The sequence below is a fragment of the Lissotriton helveticus genome, chromosome 10, assembly GCF_964261635.1.
Source record: "Lissotriton helveticus chromosome 10, aLisHel1.1, whole genome shotgun sequence".
In the NCBI taxonomy this organism is placed as follows: Eukaryota; Metazoa; Chordata; class Amphibia; order Caudata; family Salamandridae; genus Lissotriton; species Lissotriton helveticus.
In genome coordinates, this window is record NC_136071.1 from 276,619,328 (window position 1) to 276,641,088 (window position 21,761).

Here is a 21,761-nt window from a genome sequence, read left to right on the forward strand (position 1 = left end):
CCATCAACTGCATGAACACTCTCGCTGGGAGTGAGTGTTGCGGTCTGAACTTTTGGATCAGCGCCTGGATGTTGTCGATCCTCGCTGGGTTTGGCTGAGCTGTGGCAGCCAGAGTATTGATCGTCGCGCCCAAATACTGCCGCACATGGGCCGGCTGAAGGTGCAACTTCGGGTAGTTTAGTGTAAATCCTAGACTGTGAAGGAGGTGAATGGTGTGGGACATATCTGCGGCGCACTGCTGGGCTGACTTTGCCTGAACGAGCCAGTCGTCCAGATAAGGGTAGACATGTATACTCTGTCTCCGGAGGTGGGCCGCCACTGTCGCCAGACATTTTGTGAACACTCTGGGAGCAGTGGTCACTCCGAAGGGGAGTACCTTGAACTGGTAATGCCTGTTTTGGATGGTGAACCGGAGGTACTTTCTGTGGGATGGGTGGAGTGGTATGTGAAAGTAAGCATCCTTGAGGTCCAAGGTTGCGAGGAAGTCTCCCTGTTGTAACAAGGGAAGAACCCGCTGCAGTGTCAACATGTGGAAGTGTTCTGAAAGAATGTACTGGTTTAAGGGGCGTAGGTCTAGAATCGGTCTGAGTGAGCCGTCCTTTTTTGGGATTAAGAAGTACAGGGAATAAACCCCTGTGCCTTCTTCCTCCACTGGCACAAGCTCTATTGCACCTTTTTGCAGCATCACCAGAACCTCCTGCTGCAATAAGTGCAAGTGCTCTGCTGACATGGGACTGTTGGAGTCTCCCCCCGACAGGTGTTGGATGGTCGGGGGGCAGTGACAGGGAGTCACTGTTTGTTGGCGGCTGAGGAACGGGAACTGTTGTTGCCTCTGCCTCTACCCTTGGCACTGTTTCCTCTGTAACCACCTCTGCCCTGCTTGCTGTAGGAGGATTGCGCACCACTTTTATTGAATGGCGTCTGCTGTGACATGTGCCCTCTGTTAACACCTCGATTGCCTGAGCGACGAAAAGTGTTCCCTCTAAATTGTTGTGACTGGAGAGCTCCCATGGACTTGGCAGTCTCGGTATCTTTTTTGATCTTCTCCAGGGTGGTGTCCACCTCTGGGCCAAACAACCTGTCTGGATTAACGGGCTGGTTGAGGATAGTAGTCTGTATCTCTGGCTTGAATCCCGAGATGCGGAGCCATGCCTGACGCCTCAACATCACACTAGTGTTGATCGCTCTCGCTGCTGTGCCCGCAACATCTAGCGCACACTTTATAGCAGCGTTGGAGATGAGCTTCCCCTCCTGGATAAGCATTTCAGCTCCCTCTTTAAACTGGTCTGGGAGGTGTTGTAACAGCTGCTCTAGGGTGTCGTAGTGTGCCCTATCGTATCTGGCCAACAGAGCCTGCGTGTTTGAGATGCGCCATATGTTGGCCGCCTGAGCTGCTACCCTCTTCCCAGATGCCTCCAGCACTTTTGACTCTTTGTCTGGGGGAGGAGCTTCACCCGTGGTTTGGGAGTTTGCCCTCTTGCGGGCATTAGAGACCACCAAAGAGTCCAAAGGCAACTGGCCCCTTATGTAGGTCGGGTCGCCAGGTGCCGGTCTGTATTTCTTCTCAATGCGTGGGTTGACAACCCGTGATCTTGTGGGTTCCTTGAAAATGTCTGCCGCATGCTTAAGGACCCCTTTCTACATTGGGAGAGTCCTGACAGTTTTTTCAGCAGTAGAGAAAGTGTCAAAAAGGAAGTCCACCTCCACGGGGTCAGCATGCATTTCCACTTTATGGTTTGTAGCTGCCCTTTCAATTAAGGCATTAAATGCGGCAGAGTCCTCAGTGGGAGACGGCTTTACGTTATAAACCTGAGGATCCTGGACCGTCTGCTGGTCCCCTTGATCACCAGTGTCCATCCATGAGTCCTGTTGCTCATCAGGCTCTGTATGAGCAGGAAAATTGTACTCCTCATCTTGCTTCCCTCCATCCCCATCAGAGTATGTGGGTGAAGGTGTTGCACTCCTCCTATGCTGAGGAAGAATCTACTCCACCGGAACTGGTGTTTCTGGTGCAGGCTTCTTACGTTTCAGAGGAATGGTAAACGACTGCAAAGGCTGTGAAGTAATCTTCCTCTTGTATAGCGTGAGTTTCCCGGTGTCGGCATCGATAAAATGCTCCAACCGTTCTTCAACCAAAGGGTGTCGATGACCCAAAGTCCCAGCCGGGTGAGTTGACTTCGACACAGTGTCCTTGGGCACCCACCGCGGTGCAAAGGCCTTCGGCGCCACCTTAGGCGGCAACGTGTAGAGGAGCGGCGCCGATGTGGTCTTCGGTGTGTCTGCCGGCTTCGGTGCGGAAGGAGTCTTCGGTTCGGATGCCAAAGCCTTGTCCTTAAGGCGCTTGAGGGAGTCCGAGACCTGCTTCGTAAAGGAAGCGGACGGTTTCGTCGATCCGACCGATGTTCTTGGTCCGCCCCCAGGGGAAGACCCGAGCGTGGATGATTTTTTGTCCGGTCGAGGCGCAGGAGCACCCTTGACTGGTGCGCTACGATCACCGTCCACAGCTGCAGACGTCGATGCAGACGGCTTCGGATCGACGGGTTTCCCTTTAGGAGTAACGACCCCAGACCTTGGCTCTGCGCCCTTCACTGACTTCGCGTCAACGGGCCCCTTGGTCTTCGGCGCGACAGACTGTCCCGATGTAGGCTCGACAGTCTTTTTGGACGTCGGCTTGTCCACCTTGGTTGACATTGGCTCAACGGCCTTCTTCGAGCTTAGCTCCTTGACCACCTTCGGCACCCTTGCCTGGTCGACAGCTTGCATCGGTTTGGAGGCCCTGAAGACGACGGTGTCGGTACCGGAGCAGACGTCTTCGGTTTCGATGGCGTGTCGGCCATCTTTGTTTTCATCGATACCGAGGGTTTCAGTTTCGGTTTCGATTTTAGTAATGGCGGCTCCGCGGAGGTGTCCATAGCCGGGCCGGAAGGCGGGGCCGTGGATCGAGGTGTAAGGTCTTGGGTAAGGCCGCGCGGCGATCCCGTGACCTGAGCCTTTGTAAGAGTACGAACGGGGCATAGCTCTTCCTCCGAGCTATCTTCCATGGCCACATATGCTTCGTCGTCGTCCCCTACCTTCTCGACGAGTACCTCAATGTCTTGACTGTGGATGTCAGCTCCGTCGTCGGACTCGACCTCCACCGGGGTAGGGGAAATCTGCAGGTGACGCACTTGCTCGTCTGCCTCGGGGTCGTCAAAGATGTCCACCGGTGCCGGAGCCGATCGCTGGGCCTCAAGGCGCGCCACGCGCCGAAGCTTGATCGTCTTCTTCGATCGAAATCTGGAACAGGCCATACAGTTGGCCTCGTCGTAGTCCGGCGACAGGCACTTGTTGCACACAGGATGGACGTCAATGTGTGGGTACTTGGATCCACACACGGGACATTTCTTGAATGGACTCCGTTCCATGCCGTCGAAGTCTTGCTGCTTCGACTAGGCCCCGATCACCGAAGAGTCACACGACCCCCCGGATATCCGACTCCACGAGCTGGAAGATAGACGGGACCGAACGCGAACAATACCGACGGTGCAAAGAAGGCCTTTTGGCCTTGAAAAAGTTCTATCACGATTCCGAACAGGAGACGTCGAAATCACATCCAAACCCAATGGCGGAAAAAACCAATCTGGGGATGGAGTCGATGCCCATGCGCACTGTAGTCCAGGGGAGGAGCCACCTATCTCGTGATACTTCGAAGACTCTTCCAGGACAACAATGTGCAATCATCCGGACCCAACACTAGGCGGCGATCTATGCTATAGATATGAATTTGGCAGCCCACATGCCTCGAACATAGGAGAACCTGGAAAAGGGGGGTAGATAGAGGGTAAACATATTTATCTGTACACCATGCCAAAAACTTGCTCCAAATGCAGGCGTATACAATCTTGACAGAGGGACACCTGGCTGCCAAGATAACACTGCAGACGGAAGGTTGAAAGCTGTAAACTGTTGTTGCACAATCTCTATGCTTGAAGGTGAAGTGTTTGCAGGTTTGAGTGCAGAAACCTGCTCTGCTGCTGAGACAGAAGATCCTACCAAAGGGATGTATGACGTTACCACGCATACTTTTAGCACGCATACCTTTACAACGCAATTTTTACAACGCAGGATCCATTACAACGAACTACCATTACAACGCATTTTTTTACAACGCAAATACCTTTACAACGCATACCATTACAACGTAAGTATTGGTAAGTATATAATATTTTTAAAAATTTAAGTTATTAAATTTAATATAATTTAATTTTAATTAAAAAAATTTTAAACCCAAACCTACCACTTAACCCTAAAAATACCCTTTTACCCAAAAACCCAAACCTAGCCCTGAACCCTAAAAATACCCTTTTACCCAAAAACCCAAACCTAGCCCTGAACCCTAAAAATACCCCTTTACCCAAAAACCCAAACCTAGCCCTGAACCCTAAAAATACCCCTTTACCCAAAAACCCAAACCTAGCCCTGAACCCTAAAAATACCCCTTTACCCAAAAACCCAAACCTAGCCCTGAACCCTAAAAATACCCTTTTACCCAAAAACCCAAACCTAGCCCTGAACCCTAAAAATACCCCTTTACCCAAAAACCCAAACCTAGCCCTGAACCCTAAAAATACCCCTTTACCCAAAAACCCAAACCTAGCCCTGAACCCTAAAAATACCCCTTTACCCAAAAACCCAATCCTAGCCCTGAACCCTAAAAATACCCCTTTACCCAAAAACCCAAACCTAGCCCTGAACCCTAAAAATACCCCTTTACCCAAAAACCCAAACCTAGCCCTGAACCCTAAAAATACCCATTTACCCAAAAACCCAAACCTAGTCCTGAACCCTAAAAATACCCATTTACCCAAAAACCCAAACCTATAACATTTTTACTATAATTATATACTTACCAATACTTACGTTGTAATGGCATGCGTTGTAAAGGTATCTGCGATGTAAAAAAATGCGTTGTAATGGTACTTCGTTGTAATGGATCCTGCGTTGTAAAAGTTGCGTTGTAAAAGTAGTCCGTTGTAAAAGTTGAGTTGTAACGGTTGTTTACCTACCAAAGAGTCAGCCTGGTTGGAGGACCAATGTTAATGCTCAATACCTCTAGATACTAGACTCTCCGTGCCCAATTCGGAGCCACAAGAATGACTTGATGATGGATCAAACCCAGATCTTTTTACTGGGTGTGAGTGTTTGATTGGTTTGGATGCTCCGTCCATCACCACCCCCTTTTGTACCGCTTTGGCCACCATAAGTGTGGCAGGGTATGCTCAGACGTGAGTCGCTTGCTCACTTTGCCACTGGATTCAAGCAAGCCGGGCTGAAGACGGCTGTAATGCCAGAAACCGGTCCTCGGAAGCTTGTTTCCGGTCCAGGGAAGGCATGGCTTGTCAGTTCGGACTGGACTGTTCCCATGAGGCACAGGGTCAGACTGATTTGCATATAGCCATGTCTGAACTGGGGTGGCAGAGTGGGCTAAAGAACGGTGATGGATCAAACCCAGATCTTTTGACTGGGTGTGAGTGTTTCATTGGTTCGGATGCTCCGTCCATCACCACCCCCTTTTGTACCAAAAGAATGACTTGGGCCCGGTCATTCCTGAACTTTTTGCTATCTCTGGGCAGAAGTGGTATTGGTGGAAAGGCGTTCAGGAGGCCAGAGCTCCACTCGAGACGAACAGCGGTTCCAAGTGAGAGCTGCCTAGGAAACTCCAGTGTGCAAAACTTCCTATATGGCCGCGTTCTCCGTCGAGGCGAACAGATCTAACAAAGAATTTCACCTCTCTTGGAAGAGACCATGTGCCAACTCTGGATCGTGCCTCCATTCGTGATCCGCAAGGCATGGACGGCTAGGTTTGTCTGCTCTGGCGTTCAGAGAGCGTGCCAGGTGTTGAACTACTTGGGATATACTCTGGTGTTCCAGCCAAGTAAAGACCGGCAAAGCTTCTAGATAGAGGGAGCACAATCCCACACCACCCTGTTTGTTGCAATATCACATGGCAGTGGAGTTGTCCGTGAACACCTGTGCCAGCCTCCCCCTGCCTGAAGGAAGAAAGGCTTCCAATGCTAACTGGATCGGCCTCAGCTCCATCAGATCTATGTGGAGCCTGGATTCCACTGTAGAATGGAGTACTCTGATCTCTCCCTCTCTCAGATGACCCCCCAGCCCAGGGGTGATGCATTGGTCACTAATGTTGGCTCTGCTTGGGAGGATAAGGCCAGTAACAGCAGTGTTTCCAGAACAGCCCTGAAGAAATGGAACATCTGAGATGGAGTCAGATGTGACCATGGCATGTTGATAGTGAACCCCAGAGAGCCCAGAACGTTCACCGCAGTCTGGAGGTGAGAGAATACTGCTTGTGGCAAGCTCACCTTCAACAGACAATCTTCCATTTAGGGAAAGACTGGAATACCTGGCCTCCGCACAGTGAGACCACCGCCATCACCTGGGTGAACACCAGAGGGGGCGCTGACAAGGCCGAAGGAGAGAAAGGCAAACTGTAAGGGATCTTGGCCCACGGTGATACGCAAGTAACGTCTATGTGCAGGCAGGACGAGGACCTGGAAAAATGTGTCCTACGATCCCAACGCTACCATCCAGTCTCCTGGGTCCAGGACAGAGAGGAGCTGAGCTAGCGTGATCATTTTGAATTTCTCCTTCTTGAGGAAGAAATTGAGAAGGCACAGGTTTGCAACAGGATGAAGGCCTCCGTCCTTGTTGGGCACCCAAAATAGTGGGAATAACAACAATGACCTACTTCTGATGCTGGCACCCTCTCTATAGTTCCCTAGGCCAAAAGAGATACCACTTCCTGATAATGCAAGGAGAGTTGGTCCCCTGTCTGCCTGTCATACGTGGGTGGCATGGGTGGAGGGGTGATCACAAAGGGGAAGGAACAGCCCCTTTTTGGTCGAGCTGCGAAACCAAACAGTTTGGTGAAACGGACCTCCAGTGTTGCAGTTGATGTTGCCCGCACTTGATCCTCATGATGGTAGGAGGGCAAATTAAAGGGGTTTGAAGACTGACTGCCATGGACTGGTCAGACATCTGGCTACTTGCCCCACCTGGTCTCCGAAAACCACATGCTCGACCGTGAAAAGACTGTGAAACTTTCTGGCGGAGGTTGCTAGGAGTGTAAAGAAGAGGTTAAAAACCCCTTCCGTGGCCAAAAAAGGGGCGGAAGGTAGTCAGAGGTTGCAGAGTGACCATAGAAAGGCCAAAGGACCTGGCTGTCCTTAAAGCGCTCCACCGCCGAGTCCGCTTTCTCTCTGAACCGATGGAAGCCATCAAAGGGAATGTTAGTGAGCGAAGCCTGGACATCCCCGAAAAGCCAGTGGTTCTCAACCAGGCATGGCATTAAGGGCCACAGACTATGAAATCTTATCTTATGGGGAACTTGACTGTATCCCTCCCATCAGCATTTGCTTGAGAGAGTATGGCTCAGGTCTCCTCCGAGACAATTGGGCAACACTTGCGCGACTGATTCCCAGATTGTATGGGAGTATCAGTCCACGATGCGGTGGACTGGTAGGGAATGAGCAGGGGTTGATTTTGGAAGTGGAGGTCTGGAACATCAAGCTCTTCGAGGCGGGATGCTGTGTGTGAGGAAAATGGGGTCCCCTGGGGCAGGGCGATAGCGGCGGGCAGTTTGTCTTATGCACAGGAGCCGTTGTGTAGGGCTTGGACCAGGCACAGAGTAGGACGTCGGAATGGGCTTCATTAAGCTGGAGTAATTGTTCAGGGGGGGAACTCCCATCAGAAGAATCTCCATCAAGACATTAATCTTGACTGCCACCGAGGATAGCATAGGGTCTAGGATCTCATTAGCCCACAGCACCATAGGGTCTAGGATCTCATTAGCCCACAGCACCACCTCTACGAACGAGGCACCCTCCTCTGTGGCCATGGTAGGGGGGGGGGAGACCAGGCCAGTGTCTGGGGAGGTGTACAGTTCACTGGCATATGCCAGATCCTCATACTAGGTGTCCTCAGGATCTTCTAATGTTTGGGTTCATAAGCCCCTTACAATCATCACCAAATCCAGGCCAGAGGAATATAAAAAAAAAATTAAGAATTAAACGGTGGTTGAAGGCAACATTATAACCAACACCAATATTCGCTGTGCGTTAGATGGCGTGGAAACAGCGTCTAGAGCCATCTGCACCAGCACCATCCTCGGGCTAAAGCCCAGCTTCGCTTCAACGGATTTAAGCCAGAGGTCCAGTTACATTTGCGGACCTTCTGTTTTGACAGGGAGCGACTTTCTCAGCCACAAGTTGATGAGCTGCTGGAGAAAATAAAGAAGGATATGAAGATGGCAAAATCTTATGGGACGTACAAACCACCGCATACAGGGGGTGGTGCAAGCGAGACGCAAATGTGGTCATATATATGGCATTTAGGTTTTAAGGCCTGAGGTAAGAGGACCAGTGGCTCTGTCTCTCTTCTTTTTGGTGCCGGCTCATGGGAAGGAGACTTGCAAGAATATTTCTCCTAGAAGGCCCTCTCTTCTTTTGAGGCCGGGGCTCTGGACGCGCTAGTGGAGATACTCGGTTATAGATAACAAGGGAACCAGAGTGTCATCTAGGGCCTGGGATAAGGTTATGCATAAAGAACGGTAGTCCCAAGCGTTGGGCATGGCCCATGTTGCAAGGTTATCCCGAAACGTTTTTCCTTCTTCCTCCTATATTTCTGACCTTTTTTTGTTGGCTTTAGGACTATGGGCACTTTACTGGTAAACAGTGCTAAAGTGCATGTGCTCTCTCCTTTAAACTTGGTATGATTGGCTTACACATGTTGGCAGAATTAATTTACCTGTAAATGCCTTTTGCCTGTTGGCCCTTCAAGGGAAAAAGTTGACCCCTGGAGCACTGTCGCCCGGATAGCTCCGGGACGAGCTCTAGGACAGGGGGGAATTCCCAGAAGAGACATTAAAGGAGGGCAGGAAAGACATTCACAGAGGGGCCTGAGGGAATGCCTACGAGAGACGTACAAAGAAGTTGCGCCTCATACTTGCCGAATCTTACCTCTGCGACTATCAGATAAGTTTGGACGGCGGATGCGCCTCGAGTCGAAGCCCGACGAAGTTGAGGAGCATCAACAGCGCACTCAGAGGACTGTGATTTAACAAGTAAGCAGACGAGGTGTATATATACGGGGAGGAAGGGGGAATTGTAGGTGAACCAAGGGCAGGGCTTTAAGTGGGGAAAAAAACGGGGGGGGGGCTCTAAAAGGGGCGTGGCACATTTCTTAAAGGGGTGTGGTCTATCCAAGTAGGGGCGTGGTCTAAATCAAGATAACTAGCACTGTGTGCTTAAGAAAATCATGAAGTCGCATCCAGTCACAGAATCACCCAAAGAAGCGTTTTCCCATATATCACAACTGTAAAACACCTTATTATTATACTACAATGGATTAGTTGGGGCAACTAATGTGTAACTAGAGATGGGGTCAGCAGAACGTACTTAGGTCTCATCAGAGAGGTATAGCTTGGTTCCTATGACAATTGAACGTGGTACCCACAACTGGGCACAACTGGGCGTAGCCGCTGCATTTAGGGAGTCAGCCGCAACAACCAACAAGGTGATGGGAATAATTCTAACATGAATTGCTGTCAAGTTTCCGACTCATGAATCCACTGAAAGCCCGTGCCATCCCTCAAGCTCTGCACTAATGCACAGGATGGACAGAGCCAACAGGTGCACAGGATGAAAATTGCCAACAGGCCCAGAAATCAGTTGAGAAAGAGAATCCCTCTGTCTTTAGAGAACCAGGGAATGGGAGCAGAAGAGCAATGGCGAACTGGAGCCCACCTCCTTTGCACAGCTCTGTTTCAAGAGACAGCATCCCCTGTCTTGGTGTTACAAGGGCAGGAAAGCTGACTGGCTGTAGGACTGAGGGCATGTGCTGTACAGATAACACTGGGTATATAACAAGGAATAGATTCCTTATGAAACAAGGCGTACTGGTTTCAGCAGTGAATGGTACAACAGTGACCCGGGGGCGTGCCAGGAATCTGAATGAAGGACCCGGCGCACTGCTGCAAACACACTTGTAAGACCCACCAAACAAAGTAGGCAAGAAGCAGCACTACAAAGGAGCATGGCAGGAGAGTGCTAACGGTGACCCAAGAAATAGAGAGGGCGAGAATGAGCAACTGCAAGGGCTGCCAACCAGATGTGAACTGAATTATAACCTGGAAAGCAAAGGCAGCTATTGGGCTAAAGTCCAGAAGTCTTGAATAAGAATCTCCCCCCAGTGGTGTAACAATGGCCCCACGATGCGGGGCTTCCCAAGCTCCTGAGTGTGGTCAGAGGGCCCCCTCCAGGTACTTTGCAGGGGGGGGGGGGGCCTCAAGTTTCATTACGCCACTGACACGTAAGTAGCAACAGGGCGACCTGTAAAGAGAAGGCAGGCCCGCCGGTAGTGTGTGTGATCATAATCTCCCCCCGTGCAAACTCCAGTTACCTTAGGATGTGAAGGGGACTCTGCGGTGCGCGCCGGTGGGACGCGCCTCGGCCTCAGGTTCAGGCAACTCCTTTCCTCAATGACGAGCGCGAGCGAACCCCGGTTGCTAGGGGACGCCTCGCGCCTGTCCAAACGCAACGTAGCTCCACCTGAAGAACCTCTGCGTTTCTGGGGGAAATCCTCGTTGCTGTGACCAATTCGAGCGCGGCTTGGAAACGACGATTCCGGGCCGGTGGTGGAGAGTACTGGCAGGGTATTTTCAAGGCTCCTTCTCAGAGCAGCGAACCCAGCCTCGGGCACACAACACAGCTCGAGGTGCGGCGGTGGAGTCAATGCGCACACCGCACTCGGGGCAAAGCAGGTGCTCCAAAGTTCCTCAGCGGTGCGTTAATCCGCACCCAGGGAGCGCGAGGGACTCGATCCTGGGGCAGATCATGTTTGAGGCAGAGCAGGCCTCATGACCTTACGCCCCAGCTGTGTACCGATGAGCACAGCAAGACAGATTTCACAGGGGGGGCAGCTTCACGAAGTCACAGCGCAGAGACCCACACAGCAGCTGGAAGGGTGGGTGCTGGAGAACTTTTGTATCCCTGAGTTCCCAGCTCTTCTTAGGCCCTTGGAGACAGGCAGGCTTCAGAGGGGCAAAGCACACCGCACAGCTTCTCTTCAAGTTAGGGGGAACACCAAACAAAAACCGGGATGTCTGCTCACCCTACCTTTGAGGCCCGAAAATAGAGCCCCCTTTCGAGGCCCCCCAAAAAAACTGGGGAGGCTCAGCCCCCCACAGCCCCCCCCCCACTTAAAGCCCTGACCTAGGGACAGGTTTATCTTGGGGGCAAAACCTACCCCCAGGGTTCCTAGTCTTCGCTCGTCTAACCGTAAGTCTTTTAATTTGATTTTTTTTTTGTTTTAGTAACTTTAGCGCTCGCATGCTTTCCAGGTGACCTCTCAGCGCTAGAGAAAAGCAAATCACTGCCAAAGGACAACAGAAGCAGCGTTTTTGCTAATTTAGGTTGAATTTGTAAAATTCACACCCCCTCCCGCTCTAGATTATAGGCAGGGTGACCACAGGGATAGTGTGGCAATCTTGCAACAAATTCTAGGGCATGGAAAAACAAATTATGTAGCAAATAATGCGATTAAAGGCAAATTATACAACAATGCATGGGGCGATGTTCTGAAGTCATTTACTTTTTTTTGTCACACAGCTATAAAAGAGATCTCCGTGCCCCCCCGCCCCGCAAAAAAAGAAACCTGCCGATTTCTTTAGAGAGAGATGTACACATTTATTCAAAAATATCACTCACACCTACATTTAACTTTGTCTTGCATGGAAGGTAAGGGCATGATTTCATTAACAGCCCCTCAGCACAGCACTGTACGTCAAATATTTGTTATGTATGGGCCTGATTTAGAGTTCGACGAATGGGTTACTTCGTCATAAAGTGACGGCTATCCCGTCCACCGTATTACAAGTGCATTGTGTTCGGTGGTATTTGTAATACGACGGACAGGATAAACGTCACGTTTGTAACCCCGGAGGCACTTTAGGATTCAAGACATTGAACTTTAAACGAGATTAAACACATCCTTTTTAAAAGGCCTGCCGCTTTGAGAACATCCTTTATTATGTAAAAAATGAATTTGCGCGAGTACTGAAACAAAGCATTTTCGTGATAACAATTAAATCATCTTTTCTCCCTGTTTGAATGACATTTAAGCATTTGATGTTTAGTTTCCTGCTCAATCAAAAAAAAGTTACAACTGATCACCGCATGAGGGTTTTACACTATCCTTTAAAATGTGGGACTTCTTTAAATGACAGAAAACTGAGTCTGCAGCTGTGGGAACCTTTTTGGTAGTCCTAGAGCAGAGAGGGGCCACACGGCTCAAATTGTTGTGTGATCCAGAGCCTTTTACCACTGATGTCCCGAGGCTTAACCTTAGAATTGAATACAAACGGAGTGCTTTAAGTGAGCCAGGTCCTGCCGGATCCAAGACCCAACAGTAATTAAAACAGACTTTTGAAACGGGTCCCTTCCGAGCTCTGCATTGCTGTCCTTAACTTTACTGACCATATACTGCAGTTTCTTTAAAAAATGACTGTAAATACCCTTAATTCACCTTAAATACCGCAAAGTGACTGTAAATACCCTCTTAACATCATCTCAGTGATACAATCCCCGTTTAATTTCATCCTGCATTCCCTGTTTTTGAAGATTCTGTGTTTCTGCATTTTTCTCTTGAAACTTATGATCCTTACATAATGCATATTTTGAAATGAGCAGCCACCAGGTGTCTGAGTGAGTCCAGATTGAGGGCAGCTCTTTATGAAGGCGAACAATTGAGAGCTTTGATGTAGAGGCTAAAGGCTGTGCGAGTTTCTAGAGTGAAAAAGGAGATAAGTGTCTAACAGAGAGACTGTAGAGGAAAGTGGTTTGAAAGGAGAGTGCGATTGTCTGCAAGCCTCTGAAGGTCACTCCCCTTCCACGGACCTTAGTAATGTTTACGTTTTTATTAATTTATCCCACACAGCTAACAAGCAGTGGCAAAGCCAATAGGGCTGGCTTGTTTAGGTATATATATTTATTGTTGTGTGACATGTCCGAGTCTAATAACTGAAAACTCACTGAGGTGCATCATAATACCGTTCAGCCTGCACGCTCTGTGAAGCACAGGATGTTGTATACCCTGCCCCTCAATACATTGGCCATGCCTGTTGGAAAGGATTCCTACTTTCACTTTTTTGGCCACACCCCTTTTAGAGACCCCCTCTCCCCACAGTGTTTTCATCCCACTTAAAGTACTGGCTAACCTAGGCAGTAAATGCGCCCCTTGAGCATTTGATTCTAAGGGTAGCAAAGTCAAGCAGTCCATGGCTTACTCAGGCAGGTGGTGTGGGGCTGGAGACTCGGAACTCTACAAGTCAACTAACGCAAGTTAATGACAAAGCCCAGCCAGGCCTTAGTCTTTTGAAAAGAAAAAGCAATTTACCTCAAGCTTACGCACAATGTAATACTGTGCATAAATAACAGGAGGCTTACTCAGGCTTTCATACTACCGTCCAGTGTTCACGTGGGTGATCGCCTAAACTACTCCTGTGGTTCAACCTCATAGGGCACTATTTGGGCTACAATTTCCCCCCTTGTAGTCTTTGGGTTGCCTGGGTGTGCCTATGGGACTTATAGCACAAGCATTGGCATAGCCAATAGGTCTAGCCTGTGGGACCTTATAAGTGTTTAGCCATGGAACGCTTGATGTTGTTGCACCAAGGATATTGTGCTGGATAACTAAACACTTATAAGGTCCCAAAGGCGAGACCTATTGGCTATGCCAATGCTTGTTATTTCTGTTTAGCATGTACTATGTGTCTCCAGTAGTACTGTTTGCCTATTATTCAAAATTTGTGACAGCACTGTATAACGCTTGATTACTCGGGGGCTTTGCCACCCGTTTCTGGTGTGGCTGTGGAGCAGGACGCGTGGTATTCGCGCTTGGAGCCCAGTTCTCTTTCGTAGCTCCTTCTCTCGCATGCACGGTAAAGCCGAAATCGGAAGATTTGCCAATTGCTTAACTATGATATGTGCAGAGAGGTTCTCTGCCCTTTTCAGGTCCTGGTGAGTGCCTGGCGGAAAGGTAAATACAAGACCAGGGCTTTGCTTGAGGAGAAATAGTTGCCTTCCTCCACAATTACATTACTGACACATTTTTGGGGCTTGCTTGCCCTGATACCTGGGACTCTGAACTTGGGTTTTTGTGCCTAATAAGGGCTCTCTCGCCCAGGAATCTTCTCCATATTGGTTGATCATGGTATATCAAGATGAAGAGGGTGAGGACTAATAAGGAATATGCATAAGTTCCATATGAACAAGACATGGAGGTGAGGGTGGTTGAGGCACTTGTAACACAAGTGCAGAGCTAGGTGAACCGAGCCTTAATAAAAGCCTTTCAACCATTTACACAACCATTTACACAACCCTTCACATGTTATGGTCGACATGAGCTGATGGGAACAGCAGGGGGCTCTGCAAAACAATATGATTTGGAATGAGGCTGGCATTGCCCGTCCTTCCAGAGGATCATCGCAGAGGTCCTTTCACAGTTGGAGCACTTGGTCCTACGAGACCATGAATATGAAAGTACTGATGCTGTTGAAACGTCTGGTTTCTAAAAGAGCTCCACCTTCACGGCGGACCCCACCACTTCACCCTCAGATTCACATTCTGACAAGGACACCCTTGAGGAGTATTTGGAACCTGCCACCAAGCCGAACGCAAAATTCGACACATGAGACCAGACATACCGCCCAACAAGAACTTATTGTTTGCCCTCAGAGAGATTATCCACCTCTATCCACAGAATGGGTCCCTTGTATGGAGGTGGCACACTATGTACAAGCTGATTTGCGCCAGGGCTTGGAGAGGGAGGCAAGCAATACCCTGCGATCCGAATGCCCGTGTTCATCTCTGTTGGAGAAAGTGGCGGTTACGCCATAACTTGAATCAAACATGACCATTTTCATTAAAAAATTCTCCTAGGACCCCAAGGGTCTGGTCAGGGTCTGGCGGGGCTGCCAGGACAAACTACTCGACATCTCTGGCCCATTCACTAAAATACTTGCCCTGGCAGTTCACGCTAGAGATAATCAAACTCAATTGGATCCTGGTAAGGTCCTGGGGTGGGCGCAGAGGCCCCTATGTCTTTCGGGTAATGCTAATTCTGCATTATCCACTGAAAAACGCACGTCAATTTTTATGTGCATTGACACCCAGCTCGCAGATTTGGCCTCCACCGAGGCTGGCACCTTAGCCAATGGTTTGTTATTTGGGGACAAGTTCGTCAAAGATGTGGGAAAGTATGTGTCAACCTTTTCGGTGCTAGACAAGGTGCAAACATCGTTACACAAGGTCTTTAACAGGAACTATTGTGGCCAAGTGTCAGGCCGTGGCTTCCTACCGGCCACACATGGATACCCGCCCAGAGGGGGCACCCGGCAATGCTACTCCAACCTCTATCCCACGCAAAATTGGGTGTGAACGAGTTTGTACACATTGTGGAGGTTACCGTGGCGGAGACAACATCATAGATGCCTCTTACGCAGGTGAGCTTTCTTCCTCAATAAGAAGTTATGGTGGGGGGGTGGGGCTGGGGGGAGTCAGTTGTTTTCTCACAACAGGTTGACCATTTCGCAAGACCCATGGGTATTGCAGACCAGACTGGCGTTTCAACTAGTTTTACTTTACCCCTCAGCAGGGGAGTCTTCCGTTCCCTCTCCATTTTTCCCCAAACCAAGAGGTCTTTTATAGGCAAAGAGGTCCAGTCCCTCATAACCTAAGAGGCGGTGACAGAGACTACTTTACACCCCACCGGTTTAATCAGTACAATTTTTTTTGGTTCCCAAGAAGGATCAGGGATTTCACCTGGTTCTCAACCTAAAGGAACTAACAAAATTTGAGAGGAGCACTCAATGTGATTGACAAGCAAATATTTATCAATTGATATAAATCTTCCGTTCCTTCTTTATTCGTTTCTTTATTTCTTTTCTTTACAAAATGCAGAGGCACAGCCAACGCGTTTCATTCCCTTTTTTATGTGCCTTGGGAATTTCGTCAGGGCAATAATTTCATCGTCTCAATCGGCAACTCACATAGACGCTATCCGGCATTGCGCTTGCATTTACACAAGGAACCGTCGGTAAACAGGACTTACCATAGCCCTCTGGGGGAAAGAACTCTTCTCTGCCTTGTCTGCAAGCATTACGTATTCCCACACACGGAGGAACGTACTTGGATTTCTCTCTGGGATATCACCTTTTATGAAGGTATTGGACAGTCGGTTATTGATAACAATTCGTCTGCGCCTATGGTGAGCCTTTCCCTTCGAATATGGGATTGAGACGATGAAATTATTTCCCTGACGAAATTCCCAAGGCACATAAAAAAGGGAATGAAACGCGTTGGCTGTGCCTCTGCATTTTGTAAAGAAAAGAAATAAAGAAACTAATAAAGAAGGAACGGAAGATTTATATCAATTGATAAATATTTGCTTGTCAATCACATTATTGAGTGCTCCTCTCAAATTTTGTTAGTTGCTTGTGATAAATAGACATCCTTGGCAGTGGATGTGGAGAGCGGCAGCACCACAACTACATAAGAAACAGAGGAAGTTAATGTGCTAAACCTTGGTCATCTGCTGTTGACTTGTGTTTTTGCATCCTCAACCTAAAGGACTTCAATTCTTTAATTGTATATTGCCACTTTGAGATGGAGGACATACACTTATTGCAAGATCTTCTAACGGAAGGCGACTGGCTAGTTAGTTTAGAACTAAAAAATGTGTATTTGGTAGTGACCATTTTCGCCCCTCATCTGCGATTTCTTCAGTTCCAATGGCAACATCGGTGGTATGAGTTCACAGTCATGCCTTTCGTTCTCTCTTCAGACCCTTGATGCTTCACCAAGCTCCTTCAACCAGTACTGCAGTATCTTCGGGAGCAAGGGTGAGATAGATCATTTACTTAGACGATATTCTCGTCACGGCACAAGACAGGGAGAAAGAAGTTCTTCACTTATCACAAGTATTGGACTTTCTAGGCTTTCAAGTGGATTCTCTCTGGGCCCAACTCCTCCTACCATTGCGGAAAAGGTTGTCCATCAAGAAGGAGTTGAGGAGAGCTCTCGTTTCCCCGACTGTATCCTTGAGGACCCTAGCTCGCCTAGTGGGTTTTCTGGTGTCTTCTATACAAGCCATCTTTGCCAGTCCATTGCATTATCGGCCCCTCCAGAGACTGAAAATTCTCCATCTTGGCAAGGGCATGCCTTACTCAGAACAGATTTCCTTGATGGAGGAGGTCAGGACATAAATGTCCTGGTGGCTGGATCACATGGACGCCTGGAACGGCAGAGCCATCTTTGTTTCAATCCCAGAGGTAGTGATGGAATCGGATGCCAGCCGATGGAGATGGGGAGTCCATTGCGGTTCGGTAGAGACAGGGGGCTAACAGTAATTTGAGGACCTCTCGCTCCACATCAATTGCCTGGAGTTACTAGCAGGGTCCTTTGCAATTTGTACATAGTCTCCACACAAGACTAGTTGTTTTATCGTATTACGGATGGATGATGTATATGTGGTATGCTACATCAACCACCTAGGCGGGACGAGGTTGAGTCTTTTCGCGGAAATTGCAAAGGACTTTTGGCATTACTGCCTTAATAATCAAATTTCAGTGACGCCGGAATACATTACGGGCACGTCCAGTGTACGAGCAGATTGTAATTCCCGTTTTCTCCGCAACTCCAGCGACTGGAGGTTGTATCCCAAGGTGATACATTCCTTTAACGGGTCCATGCACTATGGATCTTTCAGCCTCCCGACTCAACACTCACTTTACACGGTTTTACAGTTGGAGACCTGATCCTCGGGCACCGAGCTTGAATGCGTTTCTCTAGGATTGATAGGTGGTCTGTTGTACGCCCTCCCTCCTTTTTTAATGAGGGTTTTAACGCAGGTGAGCAGACAGAGGGTGGAGTTGGTCCTGGTTACTACTCTTTGGAAGGTGCAGTCGTGGTTTCCAGTGGCAATGGAGTTATCGTGTGCCTGAACAATTCAGGCTCGACAGGATCTTCTGCGGTATCTGGCGAGCCGTCAACATCCCCTAGTGGTTATGGGGCTTTTGTGTTTCATGGTGTGGCGACTTTTTGGAGACGTTGGCAAATGCCAGGTGTTTTGCCAGATACAATGTTTTTCTTAACCCAATCTTGGGCTCTCTCTCTACGCACAAGCGATATGAATATGCCTGGTGTCTATGGGTTTCTTGGTGCGGTGAACGGGGTGTGGATCCCATGGGTTCCAGTGTCCATATATTGTGAACGTTTTATCGATCTGGCCACTCACGATCTAACCTAAAGAACGGTAAATAATTTTTGTTCAGCTATTTCCGCGGGCCCGTCTCATCTGGATGACAAACCTGGGGGGGAGCATCCACTTGTGTGCAAAGTTTTAAGAGGAATAAAGATGGTGCGTTCCCCGCAAACAAAATATTCTACTTTAAGGGATGGAGATGCGGCTGGCCGGCTAATGAAGGTCTCACGCGTAAGCAATTATCTGCGACGCTTACTTTGTTGTTGCGTCTCATATCCTGCAGGAGGGTGCCAGATGTTCGAGCCTTGGACTTAGCAGGTAGAGTGTTTACTTCTTCAGGGGTGTCCTTTTCCATATCGAAACACACCAAAACTGATTTACAATGCAGTTTACCCTGCTTTTCCTCATGAGACCGCGTTAATTCAGTTGAGCAATATAACTATTACCGTATACTGATCGACCTGTCCAAGAATTTGCCAGGAGTATTAAAGGCACTAAATATAACCTTGATCATGCTCCTTATTCAACAATTTGACTAGCACAGGTTGCAGAGAAGCATTTGGCTAAATGACTAGCAGAAAAATAATGTACAAAAGAACAATCACAAAGCTGCAAGGTGTGTGAAGCAATACAGTTCTTCAGGGGAGTAAAGGCACAAAACCATTGCAAATTCCATGAGTTTAGACAATGATGAGCCTGAGGGATTTCTTTACTATTCACAGTATAAAGCTTCTCTTTGAAAATACACATCCAAAAATGGCCATGTATTTAAAACAATTATGGTGTACAGTGTTCACTGTAACTTGGACACATTTGGTTCTAAAATTAGTTGTTGCCCTTGCATGGCATCAGACACATTCACTCCTTCAAATTAATAAACACTCTCTCCACTCACTTCCTCATTACATTCCGTTAGAATTAGTTTGTCAAGGAAAAACAGAAGCTTTGTTATTTACGTGGCAGGCCAGTTCTAGTATTCTTTACAATAATATTTCAGGAATGTAGAGAAAGAAAGAAAGAGAGCAAGTGTCTTAGAATAACTCTCCAACACACCTAATTGTGAAGGCCAATTACAGGACAGCCATCTTGTTGATTACATGTTTAATATTAAAAGTGACTAACTGGATAGGCTTCATTAATGTTTGTTTGAGGCATCAACTACACCCATTGCTAAGGAATGAAGAACTTTACAATTAGTAGACTGAATAAACACTTGCTCTCTTCCACTGTCGCTTCATTCACAAGGCAAATGTTGCACAAACTACACATTTTGTCCATGTCAATGTAGCGTCAGTGACCATTTATTTTAGCCTGCTCAGACTACCCTTCATTGATTAAAGTGAAAGAAGGGTTAGCAAGGCATTCGATGTGTATGAGTAGATGGATTGAGTAGGTTTCTTTGCTGGAAAGTTTCAGTTTGCTTGAGGAACAATTTACATTATTGCGAAGATAAAAAGAGACTAGTCCCAATGACTAGTTCAAGTTCCAGCAAACAACTGTAAATCATATGTACTCAAACAGTTGCTTTTCAACATCACTTGTGCCTCACCTTGTACAAACATTTTCACAACCAGACAGTCATATAGTGCATTTTAAATAGAGCATCAAAATATTACCTTTTTCCGCTCCTTCTCCAAAGATCGCCACTGTTCATAACACTCCTCGAGCTGGGTATGAAGTTCATTAGCAGGTCCACTGCGAATGCGTGGTTGCCTATACTTGTTGAAAGGTGTAGGAAAGGCAAAGTAGGGTGATGTGAGATCACCACAAAAGAGCTCGTTAATGAAGGGATTTAAGTGGTTAAAATCATCGTAATGAAAAAGGTCAACTAGTTCTGAAAATGGAAATGGGGATGGAGGAAAAGGAAAGTTATTAGGTGGTGGAAAGGCATGTGGGCTAAAGGGGGGGAAATTGGGGGCTTGCTTAAAATCAGACATTGGAAATGAGGGAAGAAATGAGGGATTAATAAAGTCAGACATATTTCCATTATTTTGGTCTGACTTCTTTCTGAACATGTTGAATGGTTGGCGGTTTTGGCCTACATAGCCTGGCTGAGGATTCCAGCTCTTCTTTCCCCGCCTTTCATCCTTATTGCTGTTGTTGTCTGAATTCTGCTTCCTGCCAAATCGGTTATTCTTTTCAGAGTCTTCTATAATGGTGTTGTGAGGAGGTGACCAGTTTGATGCAAAACCAACTGCCATTTTTTTATACTGATCTTCTCGGTTTGTACAGGCATCATGGTGAATTGGTCTAACAGGTTTATTCTGTTTCTGGTTTTCAGCAATGAAATTGGAAAAACTCATGGAATGAGATCCTTCATTTGGCATTTGTAACCTTGCATCATTTCTCACAGAGGGAACTGGAGACGAGCCTTGTGAGAAATAGGAGGAGGGAGGCAATGGATGATGTATTGGGGATCCACTAGACATAGTAGAAACCCCAGAAGAAGGCGGGGGGCTTGTTTCTACGTGCTTTTGTTTACCAAATAAGGTGTTTGCTGTGGATGTTGGACTTAAGGCTTTACCATTCATCCATGTGTGCTCCTTGTAAGACGACTGATAGTTCCCATTGGGAAGGGCAGCATTTACTGAAGCTTCATGCACCGATTTCTTGTGGAAACCTTTAGGACTGGGGTGTGGTTTATTTTCAATATGTTCAAAGTTTCCACCAGAGGAGAAACTATCAAGCCCGTTCTGGTTGCCCTCTTTATGTAATCTTCTGTTCACTGGGCCAGAGTAACTACTTTCTTTACAGAACTGTTGATGTGTTTCATATGGTGACCGATGGACATGAGGCTGAGATTTAGGATTACTAAAATCCTCATATCTTTTAGCAAACTGCATTTCTTCCTGGAATGTTTTGCCCCACATATTTCCAGGGGAATGAGATGATTTATGAGGGTAGTTTATTTGATCCTTTGCATCATTTTTCATAAATTTCCCTCGCGCCATATCAGTTTTCCAATAATCTTTCTGAAGATTTGTGCTCTCTCTCATTTTATTTGCAGAGGTAAACGCTTTAAAATCAGAACTGTTTTTCTCATACTCCTTTTTAAATTTCATTTTGTCAAAGTCACCCGGATGCCTGTTAAAAACCCCATTTTGAAATGGAAATCCATCTTGTTGAAGGATCGCATTCATATGGAAGGCAGGGTTTTCGGGGAAAGCTTTAAATGCTTCACTAGGACTCTCAATACAAGTTTCAGGCAGGGAAAGCCATGACTCCACAAGATTAAGGCCCTCAAAGCCCTCATGGATGCTCTCAATCTCAGGTGACATTTGAATATGGTCTTGCTGATAACCGTGTGGACCAATCACTGTGGGGAAATCAATCGGGTCTATGAGGTTGCTTTGAGAACGTGGATGACAATCTTCATTGGTGCCACTGTCGGTCGCCCAAACTGGTGGAAACAATCTTGATAATGCATTCCTGTAATAGAAATAGAT

The 21,761-nt window shown here is 47.6% G+C and overlaps 1 protein-coding gene across 2 annotated transcripts in view; it reads right to left on the reverse strand.

Annotated features, from left to right (window-relative positions):
- LOC144786252 (meiosis-specific coiled-coil domain-containing protein MEIOC-like) overlaps positions 1-21,761 on the reverse strand; it is a 262,476-nt gene that overhangs the window by 141,824 nt on the left and 98,891 nt on the right. For both annotated transcript variants that reach the window (XM_078665297.1, XM_078665298.1), the window contains exon 4: positions 19,932-21,744. In XM_078665297.1, the coding sequence (XP_078521423.1) occupies positions 19,932-21,744 (1,813 nt within the window). The remainder of the gene's footprint in view (positions 1-19,931; positions 21,745-21,761) is intronic.